Here is a 24,857-nt window from a genome sequence, read left to right on the forward strand (position 1 = left end):
ACCTGTGTCCCTTCTTATCCTCCCTTTCTCTAATATGAACTCTTTGATGTTGAATAAGATACAAACTAGAACTAAAATTACCCCTATAATCATGACGCTTACAGGATTCCATCATTATGTAAGGTTTTAGCCACAGCTAAAGCTCTTTTTATACTACTGACATTCATATATTCACAATGAACAACATTGTCATAATAATGACATCATAAGGATTTGTTTTTAATAGGAATTCCCCAATTGAATGAAAGGTCTTGTTGAAGACCTTCATCCACACTGACTGCAATCAGAGTTGTTACTTTTCAAAGTGAATCATCTTATGTTGGAAAATCTGTGAGATGTTTGGCAGTATCTATCATAAGCTGAAAAAGTTTAAATACACACTTAGGTGGAGTAATTTCAGTCTTAGTATAAAATTAACAGAAATACATACACACACAAACTATACAAGAATATTTATAGCAATATTTTCATTACAGCACAAAATTATAAAAAAATACAAATCACCATCAAGATGATAAACGGTGGTATAGTCTTAAAATGAAATAGTAAACAAAGGAATATAAAGACACTGCTGCCCATACAAGAATGTATGAATTTCAGAATGTTGAGTGAAAAAAGACACAAAGAATTTATGATATAGGATAAAAATATATAAAGACATGCAAAAACTACTTCATAATGTTACAGGGCAGGAAAGTGATCAACTTAGAGGAAGTAACAACTACTTTTTATTTCACTGAGTGCAATGAGAAATATAGTTCATATTTCATTTCTCTTATGAAAACTGTTCATAACCATTATTTTATTTTGCCTCTCCATGTATTAAAGTCTTTTAAAAATAAACTGAGCCAGTAGAACACAAAATATTAAAAAATTAGATTCACTGCTAATAGAGTTCAGTAATAATGATCATATCCATTTTTATAGTATTAAACAGTAAAACAGTTATGCTGTATGGCACTTTAAATTATTAACTGCTATTACATTTGTAATTAAAATTACCTTATTAGCATGCTTTAAAAAAAAACTAAAGTTTTGAAATAACTTTGGAAGGAAGGCTTCACAAAGAAATCACACCATTTATTGCATGTCCATGTTTTCTCCCTTGTGAGTTCTCTGATGGACAAAGAGGTTTCTCTTATAACTGAAGGATTTACCACACTCATTACAAATATAGGGTTTCTCCCCTGTGTGAGTTCTCTGATGTACAATGAGATTTGTCTTCTGGCGGAAGCACTTTCCACATTCATCACATTTGTACGGTTTCTCTCCGGTATGAGTTCTTTGATGATGAATGAGATATGACTTCCTGCTAAAGGCTTTCCCACACTGAGAACATTCATAGGATTTCTGACCTGTATGTATTTTCTGATGGACAGTGAGGGTTGCTTTCTGACGAAAGGACTTCCCACATTCATTACAAATATAGGGTTTTTCCCCTGTATGAATTCTCTGATGTAGATTAAGATTTGTCTTCTGACTGAAGGATTTTCCACATTCATTACATTCATATGGTTTCTCTCCTGTGTGAATTCTGTGATGATCAATGAGATATGACTTCATTCTAAAGGCCTTCCCACAGTGAGGACATTCATAAGATTTTTCCCCAGTATGTGTTCTCTGATGTGCTATGAGGGTTGTCTTCTGGCGGAAAGACTTACCACATTCATTACAAATATAGGGTTTCTCCTTATTATGAGTTTTCTCATGAAGAGCAAGGGTTGTCTTCTGGGAGAAGGACTTCCCACATTCATTACAAATATAGGGCTTTTCCCCTGTATGAGTTCTCTGATGTACAGTAAGATTTGCCTTCTGGTGAAAGGACTTCCCACATTCTAAACAAATATAGGGCTTTTCTCCTGTATGAATTCTTTGATGTAGAGAAAGTGTTGTTTTCTGGCGGAAAGACTTCCCACAGTCATTACACTCATATGGTTTCTCTCCTGTATGAGTTCTCTGATGACGAATAAGGTGTGACTTCAATCTGAAGGCATTCCTACATTGTGAACATTCATATGATTTCTCCCCTGTATGTGTTCTCTGATGATCAGTGAGGGCTGTCTTTAGGCGGAACGACTTACCACATTCATTACAAATAAAGGGTTTCTCTCCTGTGTGGGTTCTTTGATGATCAATGAGATATGATTTTCTTCTAAATGAATTTCCACATTGATAGCATTGATAAGGTTTTTCCTCTGTGTGAATCCCCTGATGCAGAATCAATACTGACTTCCTGCAGAAGGACTTCCCACATTCAGTGCATATATGTTTTTTTTCAATATTGGTTGCTCTTCTCCTTTTATTACATTCAGATGGGTTTTCATTCCTGTAAGCTCTATTATGTGTAAGTAAACCTCCCTTTTTAAGCAATAATTTTTCACAGTCATTATATTCAAATGACTGTGCTGGAGTTTCCATCTTATGATATTGCATCAGCACTTCATTATGACTGATACCTCTATCATGTTGATTATGGGATTTGACTCCATGGTGAGCTGTCTCTGGTTTACTATTGAAGAGTGATTTCTCATGTCTATTATATTCATTATGACTCTTTCTTGCAGAATTTAGATTACTTATGATTAATTCTGATACATTTTTGAAAATATTTCCATGACTGTTATATTCAGGAATTAGATTTTTTGAATTTATAGAGTTTTTGCTTAAAGTAAATGTCCTGTCACATGCATTACTGTTCTTCTTAATCAGTTTTGTGTGACTGATGAGTACAACTGATCTAGAATACTTATCTTGGCATTCTTTAAATTTCACTAAAACATCTTCGGCATTCCAGTTTTGTTCTAGAAAAAAATTTAACAACTTGTGACTCTTCACACATTTGCTATGAAAAGGAATTGAATTAGGGTCTATTATATGAGTCCAAAGAAGACCTCAGACAAATTACTCCCTTCCTGGGACACAGAAGCTAAATACACCTCTGACACCTCTGCTTCAGTGTGGAAAAGAATTAAAAAAATAAGAAATGAATGCTAATAACTTTTCCACTTTGTAACAGAAATTCATACATAAAGTTGACTGAACACAAGAAGCAGTGAAAAGAAGACAAAAATGGAGGAAGAGGGATTGATGCTTAGATGGGCAGATTCAGAGGCAATTAAGTGAACTTATCAAGGGCCTTAATCTTTAAATAGGATAAACAAGATTAGTAGAAAAGCTTATTCAGAGAAAACATTAGAGGGAGGATTGCCTCTGGAAGACACAGAACAAGGCCTATATTTTTCTATATCATCTCTAAATTGCAAGGTAAAAACTTCCAGTTGTTTTACCATTCCTATCCTTGTAGCCATCATTGGTAAATTAAAAATTCTAAGCATCAATTAATTTCCCAGTGCCTAGAAAAACTATCCTATATTGTGGGTCTAATCCTTTATATAGCTAAGAAAATTTCCTCTTGTGACAAAAGCCAGAAAAACACAACAGGAAATTTAAAACAGACTAGGGTTATATTCACTGGTGTATTCAGATTGCTGTTACTACCAATCTTTTCAGAATTACTCAATTAAAAAACTCTCATGACCATCAATTATAACTATTCCTCTTTTCAATTGATGGCTTATTTTATTCAGGTTTAAAGAAATACTATTCAAGTCTTTCCCTAATACGGTAACATTCCCTTAACTCCAGATGAGATTGCTCACTCTGGTTCTAGATCATTCCTTAACTTTAACTTTCATTTCTCTTATAAGTTTAGAGCTATATTTGACTTATGTCACTTTTTACTAATCCAAATATGGTAGAACGATGTTAAATTTAGGCTCCAAAATCTTTTTCTGCCTTGAGTCCATTATCACCAACACTAACATATAAGGAATTTATCCTATAAAAAAAAACTTTAAATCCCCTAGAATCAATCTTTATATTCTAACAAGTGTTAAGGATTGTTCCCCTAGTTGACAAATCTCACCCATAAAACGTTTACATTAATACTGTGTATCACAGGTGGTGTGCTTGATAGAAACCAAATGTTTCATTCAGAATGTATACAGACATAGGCTATACAGGTATATCTAACAGGAACTTATAAGTACATACTTTCTGACTGAGGAAAACAGATGGTTCTCCTGTATAGCTTCACAAACGGGTCATGGAATTATTGAATACCTAAACAAATTATACACTACCACAAAGTCAGAAACAGGGGATCTTACCTTTGACAGAAAGAATCCTTAAGCATAAACCATGTACAATCAGGTATTACATGATATAATCATATCCAAGTACTGTGTATGTTCCAGTTCATAAGTAGCAAGGAAAGTCACAGAAAAAGAAAACTATGGATATGACATGAGTAGTGAAGGAATAGTTCATGGAGAAGAAAGCTCAAGACTGAACCATAAAATACACATTTTGTTGAAGGGAGAACATAATATAATGAAAAGTACAAATATGACAAATCCTACATATTTAGAAAAAAGTTAGTACATTGGATCAAGTGGAAATTACCAAGAGTTTCCCACAAGAGAGGGAAATAAAATTAAAGAGACCAGATTAGAGCTTATTATGTTAGACCTTGAATGATGAGGAATTTTAATTTCATATAAAAAATAAATAACAGGTAACAAGTGACATATCTTGTCAGAGAAGTAACAATATAATTTTTTTTAAAGATTTCATTTATTTATCTTTAGAGGGGAAGGGAAGGAGAAAGGGAGAGAGACATTAATGTATGGTTGCCTTTCGTGCATCCCCTGCTGGGAACTGGCCTGCAGGGAACCGGCCTGCAACCCCGGTATGTGCCCTGACTGGGAATTGAACTGCAATTGTGTGGTTCGCAGGCCCGCGCTCAATCCACTGAGCTACACCAGCCAGGGCAGTAACAATATAATTTTAATGAACTAGGAAAAATTATAGTGAAGACCAACTTTGAATACAATAATCAAGACAAAAAATAAGATAGTTATTCTGTATAATGTCAGTGACAAATGTAAATACGGGAGAAGCAAATATATTTCAGAGGCTGATACACATACATAAATTGTAAAGAGAACCATAAGAACTGATGGCAGAGATAGAAGAATCAAGCTGGTATCAGGCAGGAAAAATGAAAAATAAGTTAGAAATAGATGAGGGAAAAGAATTTAAGAGCTAGAAAAGTTAAGTGATTTTTATGTCCAATATATGCCACAAAATAGGTAAGACATTATATTGTAAAACTCCTAAAGGACTAGGGTAAAGGTGGCAGAAATAAGCTGAGTATGTCCATTCAGAGGCATTGACAAAAAAGACAGAACTCAAGTTCTGAGAATAAATAAGATTATTATAATTCAGACTTCCAGTCAAGATGGAGGCATAGGCATACATGTTTTGCCTCCTTGCTCGACCATAGAAAGAATTGCAACCAGATCTCAAAACTATTAACACTCAGGACTGTCAGAAAATCAAGCTGTATTGGAAGTTCCGAAACCAAGGATTTAAAGAAGACATTCATCCAGCTGGGTAGCAGGGGCAGAGTCATAGAGAAGGGAAGAGGAGTGGAGTGGAGCAGAAAGGCAAAGGTGGCCATGGAAAGGACAATGGATGGGAGGGATACTTTGGAAGCAAGTGATCCCAGCCCAACGTGTAGGGTTCCAGCACTTGGGAAGATAGATCCCTGTTAGATCTGGTGTTAAAAACTAGTGGGTTTGGGGTGGCTGAAGAAATGGCTGGATTTTTGCTAATTCAAGGGCCAGCATGGCCCTAGAATGTGTGCAAACCTACCTGCACAGGGACTCAGCACCTGGGCAGCAGCTGGAAGGGTACCAGTTATACATGGGAAGGAAGTGAAATGACTGGAACCAGGGTGAGTACCAGACAAATTGCCAGAAGCCAGGAGGAGCACTGTCCCCTCTCTGAACTATCTCCCACGCAGACACAAAGTGGTGAAGTTGGTTGTCCTGCCAAGGCAATTACCTAAGGCTCTTCCCTATACAATTTACAATGTATGCTATGCTACTGAGACAGGAAGTAAAAGCAGCTCTACCTAGTACACAGAAACAAACACAGGGAGCCTGCCAAATTGAGGAGACAAAGAAATATGGGCCACATGAAAAAACTGAACAAAACCCCAGAAAAAGAACTAAGCAAAACAGAGATAGCTAGCCTAACAGATACAGAATTCAAAATACTGGTTATCAAGATGCTCAGAGAACACCTTGAGTAGGGCAAAAAAATAAAGGAAGAAATAAAGTTTACACTAAGTGAAATAAATAATAATCCACAGGAAACCAACAGAGAATGGGAAGGAAGCTAGGATTCAAATCAACAATTTGGAATATAAGGAAGAGATAATCATTCAATCAGAACAAAAAGAAGAAACAAGAATTTTTAAAAATGAGGATAGGCTTAGGACATCTCCAAATATCCAAATCATAAGAATGCCAGAAGGAGAAGAGGAAGAGCATGCAATTGAAAACTTATTTGAAGAAATAATGAAAGAAAAATTGCCTAATTTGGTGAAGGAAATAAACATACAAGTCCAGGAAGCACAGAGTCCCAAACAAGTTGGACCCCAAGAGGACCACATCAATACACATAATTAAAATGCCAAAGGTTAAAGATCAAGAGCACATCTTAAAAGCAGCAAGAGAAAAAGCTGAGAATTACCTACAAAGGAGTTCCCATAAGACTACCAGCTGATTTCTCAAAAGAAACTTTGCCAGCAAGAAGGGATTGGCAGGAACTATTCAAGGTGATGAAAAACAAGTACCTACAACCTAAATTACTCTATCTAAAAAAACTATTATTTAGAATGGAAGGGCAGATAAAGTGCTTCCCAGACAAGGTAATGCTAAAGGAGCTCATCACCACCAAGCCATTATTAAATTAAATGTTAAAGGGACTTATTTGAGAAAAAAAAGATGATCAAAACTATGAACATTAAAATGGCAACAAATTCCCAAGTATCAACAACTGAATCAAAAAAGCAAACTAAGCAAACAATCAGAAACAGGAACAGAATCATAGATATGGAGATCACTTGGAGGGTTATCAGCTTGGAGGGGGAGATTGGGAGTAAATGTGCAGGGATTAAGAAGCATAATTGTTAGGTACAAAATATTCAGGAGGATCTTAAGAACAGTACAAAAAATGGTGAAGACCAAGAACTTACATACATGACCCACAGACATGAACTAAGGGGGTGGGAATGCTGGAGGAAAGGGGAGTACCAGGACGGAGCAAAGAGGAAAAAATTGGAAAAATTGTAGTAGCATAATAAATAAAATAGACTTCTGGCCAAGATAGAGGCATAGGTAGATACACTGTGCCTCCTCACACAACCAAAATAAGGACAACAAAAAGTTACCTCAGGCAAGGGGTGGCAATGGGCAGACCAAGTGAGGGGGTGAGTGTGAAGCGAGGCACTGTGTGCAAGGCGACTGGCTCACCTGGTGGTCCCACATCAACACGCAGATAACTGGGGAGTGAGACAGACCACACAACCCAGGGTCCTAGCACTGGGAAATAAAGCCTCAAAACACTGACTGAAAACACCTGAGGAAGCTGAGGCACTGTGAGAGACTCCCAGCCTCACAGGAGAGTTTTTTGGAGAGACCCACAGGGTCCTAGAACGTACATGAGCCCACCCACCCAGGAACCAGCACCAGAAGGGCCCAGTTAGCTTGTGGAAAGAGGTAGAAGAGACTGAGGTCCTACAGAAAGCAGAGTAAGTATTATTGTTCCCTTTTGGACCCCTCCCACACATACAGCATTACAGTCCAGCAACTGGGTTGACCCACTTTGGTGAACACCTAAGGCTCTGCTCCTCACTACATAATAGGCAGGACCAGACTAAAACATTATGGCTCAAAGAGAAGAACAACTCAAAGCCCCAGAGCCAATACTTCTAAGCAACAAAGAGATAGCCAACCTATCAGACGCACAGTTCAAAACACTGGTGTTCAGGATGCTCACAGAACTGGTGGATTTTAGTCACAAATTAGATGAAAAAATGAAGGCTACACTAAATGAGATGAAGCAAAATGCACAGGGAACCATAGTGATGGGAAGGAAACTGGGACTCAAAATCAAATCAAGTGGACCAGAAGGAAGAAAGAAACATCCAACCAGAAAAGAATGAAGAAACAAGAGTTCAAAAAAAAATGAGGCTTAGGAACCTCCAGGACATCTTTAAACATTCCAACATGAGAATTATAGGGGTACCAGAAGGGGAAGAGGAACAGCCACGAGTGGAAAACTTATTTGAACAAGTAATAAAGGAGAACTTCACGAATCTGGCAAAGGAAATAGACTTCCAGGAAGTCCAGGAAGCTCAGAGAGTCCCAAAGAAGGTGGACCCAAGGAGGAACACGCCAAGGCACATCATCATTACATTAGCCAAGATTAAAATGAAGGAGAGAATCCTAGAAGCAGCAAGAGATAAGGGGACAGTCACCTACAAAGGACTTCCCATCAGACTGTCAGCTGATTTCTCAAAAGAGACCTTGCAGGCAAGAAGGGGCTGGAAAGAAGTATTCCAAGTCAGGAAATCCAAAGACCTACGACCAAGACTGCTCACTGCAGCAAAGCTTTCATTTAGAATGGAAGGACAGATAAAGGTACGTCTCAGATAAGACCAAATTCAAGGAGTTCATGATCACCAAGCCCTTATTATATGAAATGTTAAAGGAACTTATCTAAGAAAAAGAATATAAAAAACATGTACACTAAAATGACAGCAAACTCACAATTATTAACAACCACATCTAAAACAAAAGCAAACCAGACAAACAACTAGAACAGGAATAGAATCACAGAAATGGAAATCACATGGAGGTTTAGCAACAGCAGAGTAGGAGGAGGAGAGAGGGGGAAAAGGTACAGAGAATGAGTAGCATATGGTAGGTAGAAAATAGACAGGGGGAGGGCAAGAATAGTATGGGAAATGTGGAATCCAAAGAACGTATGACACATGGACATGAACTAAATGGGGGAAATGTGGGTGGGAGAGGGTATGCAGGGTGGAGGGGAATGAAGAGAGGGAAATGGGATAAGTGTAATGGCATAATCAATAAAATATATTTTAAAAAGCAAATAGATAAATAAATAAAATATATTTAAAAAACAAGAGCCAAGGATTGACTTAGAGAATGGTGATCAGCCATATAAAATGAACCATAAGCCCTGCCCAAGTGGCTCTGTTGGTTGGAGCATCATGCCATACAACAAAAGGTCATAGGTTCTATTCCAGGTCATGGTATGTACTTAGGTTGTAGGTTTGACCCCCAATCATGGTTCATATGGCAGGCAGCTTATTGATGTTTGTCTCTCACATTAATGTTTCTCTCTCTCTCTGTGTCTGTCTCTCTCTCCCCCTTCCTTTCCCTCTAAAATCAATAAACATATCCTTGGGCGAGGTTAAATTAATTAATTAATTAATTAATAAAACAACAACAAATTTTAATGAAAGAAAATGCTAATTATGGAATTATCAGTATGGGCCAAGCATAAGAGTTTTAAAACTAATAGCTAAGTTTATGGTAAGAATGGGAACATAGACTTAGCACAACAAATAAGTCTGAGGCAAGAAAGGGAAAAAACATGGAAAGCAACTAAGAAGAGAAGCATTAATCAAGAATTTTCAATTTTTGAAAGACTGATTTAAGAATTCCTAAAAGAAATATATACAATGGCAGTGAGAGAAGGGAATGACAATGCTAGAAAAAGACAAATAAAAAAAGACCTAAAAGACAGAAGGCTCATGGTACATTTTGATTAAGTCAAGAGTGGCAACTATCTTTGGTAACATCAAACAAACTAGAAAATAATAAAATATAGTAAGAGTGATATTAGAAAGTTTGCAGGCATAATGATGATTTCAAAGGCTAAGAGCCTTTAAAAAAACATTCCCAAAATATTTCAAAGTTGCCATCAACCTAATAAGCACTTATAAATTTATTTTTCACTAGTTTCATCTGCCTCAGAATCAGAAACTCACCTAAGCAGGTGTGACTTTTCAATGGTGTCCATGGCTCTTCTCCTCTTTCCAACTTGAGAATTACATCAGGTTTGGTCATGTGACAGCCTGGCAAGGGAAGATTTGGATTAAGTTGCTTAGGGTTCAATATTCTTGAAAACTAGTAAGGTATATTTTCTTTAAAATTTTTTTTTAAATTTATTTATCTTTAGAAGGAAAGGGAAGGAGAGAGGGAGAGAAATATCAATGTATGGTTGCTTCTTGTGCATCCTCTGCTGGGAACCGGCCCCTGCTGGGAACTGGCCCCTGCTGGGAACTGGCCTGCAACCCAGGCATGTGCCCTGACTGGGAATCGAACCATGATCTTTAGGTTCGCAGTCCCATGCTCAATCCACTGAGCTACATCAGCCAGGGCAGGTATATTTTCAATAGTGCAAATTAAGATACAACTTTGCTTAACAGTCAACTTAACACCTTGCACTGGGCAAGTGAAAGATAAATTATTTCTGCTAACCAAAAAGGATTTATCACCTCTTATCCCTGAAATTGAAGATCACACATACTTTAAGCACTATGAAAGAAAATATATGCTACTGAAAGTTTCAGAGAGGTCTTCTTACCCACAGAAATGAGGTGGCAATAGTTTTCCAACATCACATCCATGTATAGAGTCTTCTGAGCAGGATCCAGGTGCTGCCACTCCTCCTCTGTGAAATCTACAGTCACATCTTTAAATGATACTGATCCCTGTAATGGATAGAAACTATGATTACAACAAGTTGACTAGATACTCAGGACTAGTTTTGACCCTGTTTCTTTGTGGCATTTGGAAAAAAAAATTGTAAAGAAAGTCTATAATTTTTCTTGTTTTATGATTTACATTGTGAAGAAAACAAAAATCAAAGTACAAGTACCTGCCACCAAATTTATTTAATAACTCATTCTAAAACTATTTACTGTGAAGTCACTTTGTACCGCAAAACTGCCTTCATTCTCTTGGATGCCAAGACAAAATGCTGTCCCTGCTTACAAGAAGTTATAGCCTCAAAGCATGTAACACATACCTTCAAGGAGGTATATGTAAACAGAAATCTACAAAAAGGTATTACAGGTAGTACAACGAAAGAATATAAAAGATGCAGTATATCACAACAGCAGAACAATTTTCTGAGTGTTCACTGAGGAGGTGAATTTTTTCCCTTCAATATTACTGTGATGTGTAAGAAGAGTATGATTTTGGACTTCCAGCCAAGATGGAGGCGTAGGTGGATATAGTGTACCTACTTGCACAACCAAATTTAAGGACAACAAAGAATTAGAAACAAAAACACAACCAAAACAGACAGAAGATTGAACTGTATGGAAGTCCGACAACAACAAACCATTTATCCAGACCGATAAACCAGGTGAAAAACGAACAGTGAGACAGACCGTGCAGCCCAGGGCCCAAGAGCTGGGAAATAAAGCCTAAAAGTACTGATTGAAAAAACTTTCGGGGGTTGAGATGCCAGCAGAGGCTCCCAACCTCACAAAGAGTTCGCTGGAGAGACCCACAGGGTCCCAGAATGTACACAAGCCCACCCACCTGGGAACCAGCACCAGAATGGCCCAATTTGCTTGTGGGAAGCGGCAAAGGGGTCCAAAATCTGCGAGAGAGGAAAACAAACACCATTTCACCCCCAGTCACAACCCAGCTACTGGACTGACCCACCCTGGTGAACACCTAAGCTTTCCCCCTTCTTATGTAACAGGCATGAACAGACCAAAACATTATGGCTCAAACAGAAGAACAACTCAAAGCCCCAGAGCCAATACTTCTAAGCAACAAAGAGATAGCCAACCTACCAGATGCACAGTTCAAAACACTGGTGATCAAGATGTTCACAGAACTGGTTGATTTTGGTTGCAAATTAGATGAAAAAATGAAGGCTACACTAATGCACAGGGAACCAATAGTGATGGAAAGGAAACAGGGACTCAAATCAATGGAGTGACCAGAAGGAAGAAAGAAACATCCAACCAGAAAAGAATGAAGAAACAAGAGTTCAGAAAGAATGAGGAGAGGCTTAGGAAATTCCAGGACATCTTTAAACATTCCAACATGAGAATTATAGGGGTACCAGAAGGGGAAGAGGAACAGCCACGAGTGGAAAACTTATTTGAACAAATAATAAAGGAGAACTTCACGAATCTGGCAAAGGAAATAGACTTCCAGGAAGTCCAGGAAGCTCAGAGAGTCCCAAAGAAGGTGGACCCAAGGAGGAACACACCAAGGCACATCATCATTACATTAGCCAAGATTAAAATGAAGGAGAGAATCCTAGAAGCAGCAAGAGATAAGGGGACAGTCACCTACAAAGGACTTCCCATCAGACTGTCAGCTGATTTCTCAAAAGAGACCTTGCAGGCAAGAAGGGGCTGGAAAGAAGTATTCCAAGTCAGGAAATCCAAAGACCTACGACCAAGACTGCTCATTGCAGCAAAGCTTTCATTTAGAATGGAAAGACAGATAAAGTGCTTCTCAGATAAGATCAAATTCAAGGAGCTCATCATCACCAAGCCCTTATTATATGAAATGTTAAAAGAACTTATCTAAGCAAAAGAAGATAAAAAATATGAACAGTAAAAGGACAGCAAACTCAGTTACTAACAACCACACTTAAAACAAAAGCACACTAAGCAGACAGCTAGATCAGGAGCAGAACCATAGAAATGGAGATCACATGGAGGGTTAGCAACAGGGAAGTGGGAGGAGGAGAAGGGGGGAAAAGGTATAGAAAATAAGTAGCACAGATGGTAGGTAGAAAATAGACAGGGGAAGGGCAAGAATAGTATGGGAAATGTAGAAGCTAAAGAACTTGTGACACATAGATATGAACTAAAGGGGGGGAGGGGGTCTGCAGGGCGGAGGAAAAAGAAGGAGGGAAATGGGATAAGTGTAATGGCACAATCAATAAAATATATTTTAAAAAAGAAGAGTATGATTTTAAAATACATGAGAGTGACTTTTGGCATCCAGTGATCGTAGTATGAATTGGCCAAGAAAATAATCCCTCAGATTATAATAACAAAATATGAACACAATATATCATAACCAATGAATAGATGGCATTGAAAAATAACCAAAACAAGCAGAAATATGCTCAAAAGACAGCAAATGCAATGGGTAAAACTGTTAAATTTGTGGCCTTTTTTCATGAAGTACTGTACCCCAAATTCCACAGCTCTTAATAAAGCAGTAAACCACAGTGCCCTGCTTCAAACATGGTACAGAACAGAACTGAAAGGCAGATGAGCTGAATATTTCGGGATAAATTCTGAAATTCAGAGAAGTATAGAATGAATGAGATGTAAAATCTGAGCATAACCTCTGCCAGAACTCAGATTGAGAGTTACACTGAGTCAACCTGAGTTAACTCTCAGGTTGAGAGTTAAACTGAGCAACTGTTGGAGAGATCACAGAGGGCTTAAGAAAAAAGCAGAGAGCCTGGCTGGTGTAGCTCAGTGGATTGAGCACAGGCCTGCGAACCACACAATCACAGTTCGATTCCCAGTCAGGGCACATGCCGGGGTTGCAGGCCGGTTCCCTGCAGGCCAGTTCCCAGCAGGGGATGCACGAAAGGCAACCATACATTGATGTTTCTCTCCCTCTCTCCTTCCCTTCCCCTCTAAAGATAAATAAATAAAATCTTAAAAAAAAAAAAAAGAAAAAAGCAGAGAGAAAGACACCAGAAAAGAGTTCTGAAAAACAGAAGTGCACTTAATGAGATTGAAATTTCTGCTTGGTTGATTACCAGCATTCTACAACATGCTGATAGCTCAAGTAGTAAAAAACTGAAGCCTTACAGACTCAGCTGTCAGAAATGGGGACTGACAGAACAGCAGGATAGTATAAAGGGTAAAACCCTGAAAAAAGAACTGGAGAAAGTAAAACCCAAATTCTTCGTATATAAGCACTCACCAATTCCTTGCTTGAGAGCTAAAGAACATGAGCAAAAGGAGAACTTACCTACCCTCAGAGGGCCAGGGTAAAAAGCAGCAGCTAGAAGCTTAAGGATCTATTAGCTGCTTCATACTTGAAGGGAAAGGTGATGGGGTAAACAGTAGGGCAGAGTAACTTGACTCTAAATAAACTAACCACCTGCTAGGGGAGAAAAACCAATAATCCTTAGAACAATAATGTATCGGATTTTGAATTACTATAACATATTATTTATGATATCCAAGTTCCTAGCAAAAATTACTGCAGGTGCAAAGAAAACAACAAACAAAAACAAAGTTGAACATGACCCATATTCAGAAAAATATAGCCATAGTAACTAATTAGTAGTCCTAATGTTGGATTTTGTGCCCCCAGACTTCAAAGCATCTGTTCTAAATGTTTCAAAGAAGTAATGGAAAACCTGGCATGAAGTACCAGTATGTAAACTATAAGAAAGTAGCAAATGAAATTTCTAGAGTTAAGGTACAATGACTGATATGAAAAATTCACTATATAGATTCAATAACAGATCAGAAATATAAAAAAGAATCAGCAACCTGTAAACAGATCAACAGAAATTAAGCAATCTGAATAGAAAGAAGAATAAGGAAAAATAAATAAAATCATGGAGATCTGTGGGTCAATTTCAAAGTAATCCAATGTAGATATAATTACTGTCCCAGAAAGATAAAGAAAGTTTGAAAAAAATTTAAGGTAATAATGGCTTTTACACAGTGAGTTACCAAAAACTTTTAACTTACATACCAAAAAGCTTAATGAACCTCAATAGAATAAAAAATGAAGAAACCACATCTCATTTAATCCTAATCAAACTTCTAAAAGTCAAAGATAACTTCAACCAAGTATTATATTTTCAGCAAAATTATCTATTAAAAATAAAGGCAACATAAAGTTGTTTTCAGATACAATCTGAAAGAATTCATCACTAGCAATATTGAAACATCAGAAATGCTAAAGGAAGTTCTTCAGGTTGAAGGTCAAAATGTCACCCAATGATAACTAAGATCTTTAGGATGGAATGAAGATGAGAAAAGTTATACATAAAATACTATAAATATTCCTTCCCTTTTTTAAAAAAATTTATTTATTTATCTTTAGAGGGGAAAGGAAGGAGAGAGGGAGAGAAACATCAATGTATGGTTGTCTTTTGTGCGTCCCCTGCAGGGAACCGGCCTGCAACCCAGGAATGTGCCCTGACTGGGAATCGAACCGCAATTGTCTGGTTTGCAAGCCTGCGCTCAATCCACTGAACTATATCAGCCAGGTTCCTTCTTTCTTTAAAACACATGACTATGTCAAGCAGGTGTTGGTGAACATTTTCTGCTGTTTTAGCATGAAAGCAACCATAGCAACCAGTGTGTGAAATGTATGAGCAAAGTTGTGTTTCAAATAAACTTTATGAATGGACACTGAGATTTGAATTTTCTTGGATCAGAATTAATTTGCTTTTGCATTTTTTTAATAATTAAATTATAAAAACCATTCCTAATTCACAGTCTGCACAAAAGCAGGCATCAGTTTGGATTTGGCCTGTGGGCTGTAGGATATCGTTTTAAAGTAAGCATTCTAAACCCAATTATTTACAAACATAAATATCCCATACATGGAAACAAACCCCCAAAAACCAAAAGATGGGAAGGTAAGTAAACAGATCTATAATGTCATAAGATTTATGTATTTTCCTTAGTTTATTATTACCTCTAAGTAAATTGTAGGTTAAAGATGCATGTTGCAATCCCTTGAAATTACCACAAAATAATAATACAAATAGAGATAACCATAATGTCAATAAAGTAATGAAAATATATTATTAAAATGTATTTGACTGACACAAAATAAAACAAAATTAGGAAGAGATGAACGAAAACAGGTTAGGAGAAACCTTAATGAATATTTCAAAGTGAAAGACACCAGTCTGAAAAGGTTACATACTTTATAATTGTAGCTACTATACAACATTCTGGAAGAGGCAAAATTAAGGAGGCCATGAAAAGATCAGAGGATGTCAGAGTTAGGGGAGAGGAAGGGATGGTACAGCAAAAGGGTTTTTAGGGCAGTGAAACTATTCTACAATGGTGGATACATGTCATTATACATTTCTCAAAATCTGCAGAACATATACCACCAAGAATGAACACTGATGTAAATTGTGAACTTTGGGGGATAATGATGTGCCAGTGTAGGTTCCTTTACTATAACAAATGTACCACTCTGATGTAAGATGTTGATAGTGGGTGAGGCTATATGCATGTGTGTGGGGGGGTAGGGGGTAAATTGACAGTCTCTGTACTTTCTACTCAATTGTGCTGTGGATCTCAAACTTCCCTCTAAAATAAAATCTGTATTAATGGATTAACAAAAAACAAACAAAAAAACCAACCACCCCAACAGGTTAGGTAAATGAAAGGAAACAGGAAAATGGTAGCCCTAAATTCAACTATATCTTTAATTATATTAAGTGTAAATAGAATAACACTCCAATAAATAGGCCAAGATTATTGGACTGTATAAAAAAGCAACTCAAATAGGTTCTGTCTGCAAGAGACATACATTAAATAACACAAATATAAAGTAAAACAAATGGTAAGAACATATAGACACTAAACTCAGTAAAGCTGGTTTTGACTGTAGTAAAAGCAAAAAACATATTTCAAATTGAAGAATATTACTACTGTAAAGAGGAACATTTTATAATGATATAAGACTATATATATTATAAAAATATAACAATTACAAATGTATACATACTTCAACAGTTTCAAAATACATGAAGCAAAAATTGGCAAAAGTAAAATGAAACTTTATAAAGTCCCAAATCATGGTTGATGTTAATGTTTGTCAGTAACTGAAAGGGGTAGACCAAAGTTGATTGGGGCAGGATGGAGATTTGTAAAGATGAAGAATCTCAAAGAATTCTGACAAATAACTAACTCACATGATAGTTATAGAATACCAGTTTCAATAATTTCCCAACACATTTTTTTCAAAGAGAAAATAGACTATGCATAGATAAATCATATGGAGCATATTTTCTGACCATAACTGAACTAAATTAGGTATCAGTAAAAATAATGTATCTAGACAGCCTTAATATTTGGGAATTAAACAATACACTTCAAAGTAACCAATTCTGGGTCAAAGAATAATGAAAATGAAAACATTTATAACATATATTAAACTAAATAAAAATAGATCAATATTCAAAGATGCAGTTAAAGTAGGCTAAGAGAAACTTGTAAGTTTAAATGCTTATATTAGAACACATATTAGATGTAATGTCAATATTTCAAAACTTTATTTTAGAAAAAGTCAAACACAAAGTGAGAAGAAAACAGTAAAGATAACAGCAAAAATTAGTAAAATAGAAAGTATAGGGAAGAAAATCAATGAAACACAAAATCAAATTCCTGAAAGTGTCTGTAAAATTTAGAAAATGTTAGTTGGGTTATACAATAAAGAGTGATGTCACATATGGCCACTATCAAATAATATCCTACAGATATTAAAATAGGCACAAAGGTAGATTACAAACTAGTTAAAGGCAATAAATTAGACAGTGTAGATGAAAGGATGAATATTTTCCCTAAAGAAACATGTTACTGTGTTCTGGCCAAAATGGAGGTGTAGGTAGAAACACTTTGCTTCCTCACACAACCAAAAGAAGGACAACAACCAATCTAAAAACAATAAACAACCAGAAGGGCCAGAAAATCAAACTACATGGAACTCCAACAACCAAGGAGTTAAAGAAACAGTTACCCAGACTGACAGGAGGGGTGGAGATAGGTAGTCTAGCAGAGAGGACACCCTGGCAAGGTGGCCAAACGCATGGGTGAGGTAGGGCTGGCTGAGTGGGAAACTAAAGACTCAAATAGCTGTAAACTACTGCAGGGGTGGCCACAGAGGGTGAAACTTCCAGTCTCACACAAGAGAGTTTGTTGGAAAGTAGGGCTAGAGTGGAGCAAGTTACTGCATTGTCCCCTCCCTAGCCCCTCTGCCACAGACAGCACCACAATGCAGCAAAGAGGGTTGCCTCACCTGGGTGAATACCTAAGGTCCACCACCTTACAACATAACACATGCACCAAGACAAAGAAATGTGGCCCAAATGAAAGAACAGATCAAAACTTCAGTAAAAGAATTAAGGGACAAGGAGATAACTAACCTGTCAGATGCAGAGTCCAAAACACTAGTAATGAGGATGCTCCAGAATGGATTGAACACAGATTCAAAATAAAGGAAGAAGTGAAGGCTATACAAAGTGAAATAATGCAAAATATACAGGGAACCAACATTGAAGGGAAGGAAACCGGGACTCAAATCAATGATTTGGTAAAAGGCGAAAGATTTATACGATCTGAAGAGAAACCAGAGTATCAAATCAATAATTTGGAAAAGAAGGAAGAAATAAACATTCAACCAGAACAGAATAAAGAAACAAGAATTCAAAAAAAATAAGGAGAGGCTTAGGAACTTTCAGGACAACTTTAAACATTCCAATATCTGAATCATAGGGGTGCCAAAGGAGAGAAACAAGAGCAAGAAGTTGAAAACTTATTTGAACAAATAATGAAGAAAAATTTCCCCAGTCTGACAAAGGAAATAGACTTCCAGGAAGTCCAGGAAGCCCAGAGAGTCCTGAAGAAATTGGACCCAAAAAGAAACACACCAAGGCACATCATCATTAAGTTACCCAAAATTAAAGATAAGGACAGAATCTTAAAAGCAGCAAGAGAAAAGAAGACAGTTACCTCCAAAGGCTATCAGCTGATTTCTCAAAAGAAACCTTGCAGGCAAGAAGGGGCTCGAAAGAAGTATTTGAAGTCATGAAAGGCAAGGACCTATATCCAAGATTACTCTATCCAGCAAATCTATCACTTACAATGGAAGGACAGATAAAGTGCTCCTCAGATAAGGCAAAGTTAAAGGAGTTCGTCATTACCAAGCCCTTATTATAAGAAATGTTAAAGGGATTTATCTAAGGAATAGAAGAAGATCAAAACCTATGAACAGTAAAATGACAAGTCACAACTATCAACAACTGAACCTGAAAAAATGAAAACAAAAACTAATCAAACAACTAGAACAGGAACAGAATCAGAGAAATGGTTATCACATGGAGGGTTGTATCACAGCAGTGGGGAGGAGAAGTGGAAGAATGGTGGGGGGAAGATACAGGGAATAAGAAGCATAATTGGTAGGCATAAAATACATGGGGAGAGGTTAAAAATGGTATAGCAAATAGAGAAATCAAAGAATTTATATGTACAATCCATGGACATCAACTAAAGTGGGGGAATGCTGGAGGGTTGGGGGGTGCAGGGAGGAGGGAATAAAGGGGAAAATTGGGAAAACTATAATAGCATAATCAATAAAATATACTTAAAAATATGTTACTGAAACAAAAGAAATCTGAAATCTCACACTATTAAAGATACTGATGTCTACAATTTGGAAAATTTTCACATAGATTGTTCCAGACCCAGAAGTCTTCAAAATAAGTTGTATCAAACATTTAAGAGTTAATGAGAGCTCTTCTGCTCAGGCCTATGGCACTGGCAGGATGGGCATGTGTTGTGCTCTTCATATTGCCAGCAAGCTCCAGAGCCACTTGAGATCAGAAGTGGCATGATAAACAGTACAAGAAAGCTCATTTGGGCAAACTCTGAAGCCAAATCATTTTGGAGGTGCTTTCACGCAAAGAGAATTGTGCTGGAAAAGTAGGGGGTTAAAGGCCAACAGCCAAAATCTGCCATATGGAAGTGTATCAGGACCTAACTGATCAAGAATGCAAAAAAATTGAAAATAAGTGAAATAAAAAATACAGCCTTTGTATCCAATGATGGTTGTTTGAATTTTAATGAGGAAAATAATGAAGTTCTGGTTGCTGGATTTGGTCACAAAGGTTGTTAAAATAGTCAATGTCTCTCTTTTTGCCTTACACAAAGGCAGGAAGGAAAGACCAAGATCATTAGATCTGATGGTAAAAACACAGTAAGAATAAATTTTCATTTACAAAAAAAAAATTAATGGGACTATTACACTAAATCTTTTTAAAAAACAAGACAGAGACTTCCGCCAAGATGGAGGTATAGGTGGATGTGCCGTGCCTTCTCACACAACCAAATTTAGGGACAACTAAATATTAGCATCAGAAAACACAACCAGAACACGGAAAATTGAACTTTTCGGAAGTCCGTTAACAACAAATTCTTCAGCCCGACCGGTAAGGGGCGAAACTGGAGTCTGGTGAGGGGTTGCACAGGAGGACTCCGGTCGGACCCAGGCGCGGAATCTAGACGCACGGGTTCCAAACGCAGGATTGGACCTAGTGAGTGACCGAGCAACCCACCAGGTGAGCGACTGCAGAGGAGACAGTGGGGAGGCGGTGCTGCGTGTTGACTGCGGTCGCCTATCTGCGCGTGAGCGGACAGGCGAGGGAGTGTCCCGCTCTGACCACGCCTCCACATACAGCGTCACAACCCAGCGACCTGGGAGTCCAAGGCGCCGCTTCTCCCACTGAACAGAACAGACCAAAAATGTCGCAGGAAGACCTCAAAGCCCCAGAGATAAATCTAAGCGACGAAGAAATAGCAAAACTCTCAGACGCACAGTTTAAAACACTGGTCATCAGGATCCTCACAGATCTGGTTGATTATAGCCACAAATTAGAGAAACATATGAAGGCTAAACTAATGGAAATGAATGGAATCCCACAGGAAACCCATAGCGATGAAAAGGAAACTGGGACTCAAATCAATGGAGTGGACCAGAAGAAACCAAATAATGGCCAAACAGAAAAGAGTCAAGGAGCAAGAATTCAAAGAAATGAGGAGAGTCTTAGGAACCTCCAGGACATCTTTAAATGCTCCAATATCTGAATTATAGGGGTACCAGAAGGGGAAAGGCACAGCCACCAGTGGAAAACTTATTTGAACAAATAATAAAAGAAAATTTCCCCAATCTGGCAAAGGAAATAGACTTCCAAGAAATCCAAGAAGCTCAGAGAGTACCAAAAAAGTTGGACTCAAGAAGAAACACACCAAGGCACATCATAATTACATTAGCCAAAATTAAAATGAAGGAGAGAATCCTAGAAGCAGCAAGAGCTAAGGGGACAATCACCTACAAAGGAGTCCCCATCAGACTGTCAGCAGATTTCTCAAAAGAGACCTTACAGGCAAGAAGGGGCTGCAAAGAAATATTCCAAGTCATGAAATCTAAAGACCTACAACCAAGATTGCTCTATCCAGCAAAACTTTCATTTAGAATGGAAGGACAGATAAGGTGCTTCTCAGATAAGATCAAATTCAAGGAGTTCATCATCACCAAGCCCTTATTATATGAAATGTTAAAGGGACTTATCTAAGAAAAAGAAGTTAAAGAAACATGAACAGTGAAAGAACAACAAGCTCACAGTTATTAACAACCACACCTAAAACGAAAGCAAACTAAAAGGACAGTTAGATCAGGAGTGGAAACATAGAAATGAAGATCTCAAGGAGGGTTAGCAACAGGGGAGTGGGAGGAGGAGATGGGGGGAGAAGGTACAGAAAATAAGTAGCATAGACAGTAGATAGAAAATAGATGGGGGGGCAAGAATAGCATGGGAAATATAGAACCTAAAGGACTTGAGACACATGGACATAAACTAAAGGGGGGTAATGGTGGGGAGGGGGGGCAGGGTGGAGGGGAATGAAGGGGGGAATAGAACAACTGTAACAGCATAATCAATTTTAAAAAATAAATTAAAAAAAAAAAACAAGACAGTCCACGCAGAAATTTTCTTCTGTAAATGTTCACAAAAGTGTCATTAATTATAGTCAAAAGTGCAAAAAAATGTCTATCCCAAAATGAGTGGATAAGATTCAGAAGTTGGTGGCAAAATAGATGGGAGCCAAGTCTGCTCACTCTTGTACCCAGCTCAGATACTTAACAGATCTTCCTAAAAACAAAGTTAACAGTCAATGGAATCTTAGCTGATATGAAGTTTGGAAGCCAAAGAGTACAGAGGATGATTCAAATGGGTGGTCATAAGATTTTACAGGTAGATAGGAAAAGTCCCTGGGCCTGGCGCGGGCAGCAGTGGCTGCTGTGATGCACGTAGTTGCTGTGATGCACGTAGTTGCAGTGCCTGCATCCATGGAGAGCCTGGTCAGAGATAGCAGCCTATCCCTTCCCTCCCAGGGCGGGGAATCCCCAGATCTGGGCCATTAGCAACTTGGATACAAAAAGTCATTGGGGTGAATCAGACTACACACATACACACAACTAGTGGCACACCCTAGCTGCAGTGACGGACAATGACTGGGAGAATGCCAGAGACTGAGAGATACAGTCTGCACTTGGTTCTGGAGAAGCTGGGCCATGCCTGGCCATGACTGCAATAAACTCTTGATTTTTGGAGAGGTGGAGTGTGTAGAAAGCTGGACAGTGGCTCGGTACTGCAGTGGGAGAATCCAGAGAGACTTTTATTAAAGGGGAGCTGAGGAATGCTGGGCAGGGACTCTGCACATGCTGCTGCCCTGCCAACAAGGGAGCTTTGTAGGTGCAATTTGCTCCCACTCAGTATATCTGGGAAGATTGATCAGAGGGGTACAAAGGAAGATGGTTTTTCTGCTCCAGGTAACCCCAGCCCGGGCTTAGAGGTGCAGAGTGGAGAGTGCAGGCCTCAGTGTGCTGTCAGGGCAGTGAGCTGGGAGCTGTGTACCTGAGATTATTTGAGGCCAGGCTGGGCTCCCTTCCTTGGTGGAACCTTCCAGAGGGGAAGGTTGAGCCCAGCCCCCACCTCCTGCAGGAGCTGATCTTCCACTGAAGATCTACAAAACTGGTTGGGCAGACTAAAAACCTCTGCAGAGGGCATTTCCACTAGAGTAAGACAGCAAGAAGAATACCTAAAAGGGACCATATTGAACTCCTCACAGGGAAACATAGTATACTGGGTCCTAGGGCCCTATTTCACTGAGGCCATCAAAGCTGGGAGTTCAGAAAGTGTGCAGCAAGGGGGATTCAACATGCCACCCAGCTTCAGCTCACACACAGAGCTGCTGTCTACACCAAGAAGAGAGCTGACATATAGATTGTACCCTGCCCCCATGAAATGGGCAGCTATTTAATCAGAAACTGTATGTTACTGAAAATAAACTGGGACAGAATAAGACAGGAAGTGTAGAGGCAGGGGGAATGCACCCACAATTTTCCCAGAAGACTGAACAGTGTCCCCCAGGGGAGACATAGAGGCCTCACTCTCTCAATAGCAACAGAAGCTCCCTTCAGAGGCAAGTGAAGGAGATATAGGCGGTGTTGCCAGAAGTTGGACAAACAACCCTGGAACCTTGAGCTGATAAAAAACAGAGGCAGATCCAGAAAGAAGTCAGTGGGTGAACACCAATAGCTGAGAAGAATTTCACTTTGTTTTTCCCCAGAACTTAAATGTTTTTTTTCCTTTCTTTTGTCTTTTTTTCCGTTCACATAGTCTTTTAATATTTCTTCTTTTGCTTCAATTGTATTACAACTAACCATTCTTGGTCTTTCATTTTTATTCTTTTACTCAGATTATATATTTTTCTCATATTATTTTTATTTCAAATCCCACATAGCACCCTTCCCTGACCTTACTCCATTTTGCCTTCTTCCTGATTTTTCTTATTGTTGTTGTAAACTTTACTTTCTCTCATGCTACACCATGTTACTTACTCCTATTATTTCTCCTCCATCTATCCTCACAAAAGCACTCTTCCTTCCTTAAGTCAGCTCACATTCTTTTTCCCCCTCTTATAGTGGTATTATTTCCTTTCCACCTTTATATATTGTGGCTAGCTGGGTGAGCATATCACAGTTATTGCTGTTCTTGTCCACTGGAATTCCTATTTGTTCACTACTTGTGTGTACTTTAAAATCCCATAGGCTACTCTCCCCATCTAATACCACTTTGCCTTCCCCATGCCCTTGATCAGTTGAGTTAGGAATTTTATTTTAATGTTTTCCCATTTCTTAGCCTGGGTTCTATTCCTTACTCATTACTTTTCTCCTCCATCCTCTTGAAATCATTTTTACTTATGGTAGATATCTCACATTCTCTTTTCTCTCTTGTATAATATTCTTTAAAAAAAGATTTAATTAATTTATTTTTAGACAGAGGGGAAGGGAAAGAGAGAGGGAGAGAAATATCAATGTATGGTTGCCTCTTGTTTATCCCCTGCTGGGAACTGGCCTTCAACCCAGGCATGTGCCCTGACTGGGAATCGAACCAGCAACCCTTTGGTTTGCAGGCCAGCACTCAATCCACTGAGCCCACCAGCCAGATGAACAGCATGCTATTAAACAATGAAAGTGATAATAAAGAGATCAAAGAAGAAATCAAAAACTTTCTCAAAACGAATGAAAATGAGCACACAAAAGCCTGCAACCTATGGGACACAGTGGAGGCAGTCCTCAGAGGAAAGTTTGTAGTGATAGAAGCCAATCTAAAAAAGATAGAAACATTTCAAACAACCTAATACTATATCTATAAGAACTAGAGGAATGACAACAAACAAAGGCCAGAGTAAGTAGAAGGAAGGAAATAAGATCAGAGAAGAAATAAATGACAGAAAGTAACAGAATAAATAAAAGGATCAAGAAATGAAGGAGCTGATTTTTTTATCGTTGTTTAAGTACTGTCTCCATTTTTACCCCACTATGCCACTCCATCTTACCTATCCCTACCTCCTATCCTTGAAACTACCCTCTTTGGCTTTGTCCATGTGTCCTTTACAAATGTTCCTTGATGGCCCTTCCCCTACTTTCCCTCATCATCTCTCTCTCACACTCTCCTCTGGCTACTGTCAATTTGTTCTTTATTTCAGTGCCTCTGGTTATATTTTGCTTGCTTGTTTGTTTTCTTGATGAAGTTCCACTTATAGGTGAGATCATGGTATCTGTCCTTGATCAAAACAGCTA

The 24,857-nt window shown here is 38.2% G+C and overlaps 1 protein-coding gene and 1 pseudogene across 5 annotated transcripts in view; one reads left to right on the forward strand and one right to left on the reverse strand.

The window, feature by feature from the left end:
• Positions 1-537: 537 nt before the first annotated feature.
• The window catches only part of ZNF567 (zinc finger protein 567), a 60,909-nt gene continuing 36,589 nt past the window's right edge, over positions 538-24,857 (reverse strand). For all 5 annotated transcript variants that reach the window (XM_037145988.2, XM_053666614.1, XM_053666615.1 and 2 more), the window contains 3 exons: positions 10,534-10,660; positions 9,935-10,021; positions 538-2,801 (listed from right to left, as the gene is read on the reverse strand). In XM_037145988.2, the coding sequence (XP_037001883.2) occupies positions 1,081-2,801; positions 9,935-10,021; positions 10,534-10,660 (1,935 nt within the window). In that variant the 3' untranslated portion in view covers positions 538-1,080. The remainder of the gene's footprint in view (positions 2,802-9,934; positions 10,022-10,533; positions 10,661-24,857) is intronic.
• On the forward strand, positions 19,480-19,914 carry LOC128627643 (40S ribosomal protein S23-like; annotated as a pseudogene).

Source organism: Artibeus jamaicensis, unplaced genomic scaffold (genome assembly GCF_021234435.1).
Source record: "Artibeus jamaicensis isolate MK-2021 breed Jamaican fruit bat unplaced genomic scaffold, CSHL_Jam_final contig_464, whole genome shotgun sequence".
NCBI lineage: Eukaryota > Metazoa > Chordata > Mammalia > Chiroptera > Phyllostomidae > Artibeus > Artibeus jamaicensis.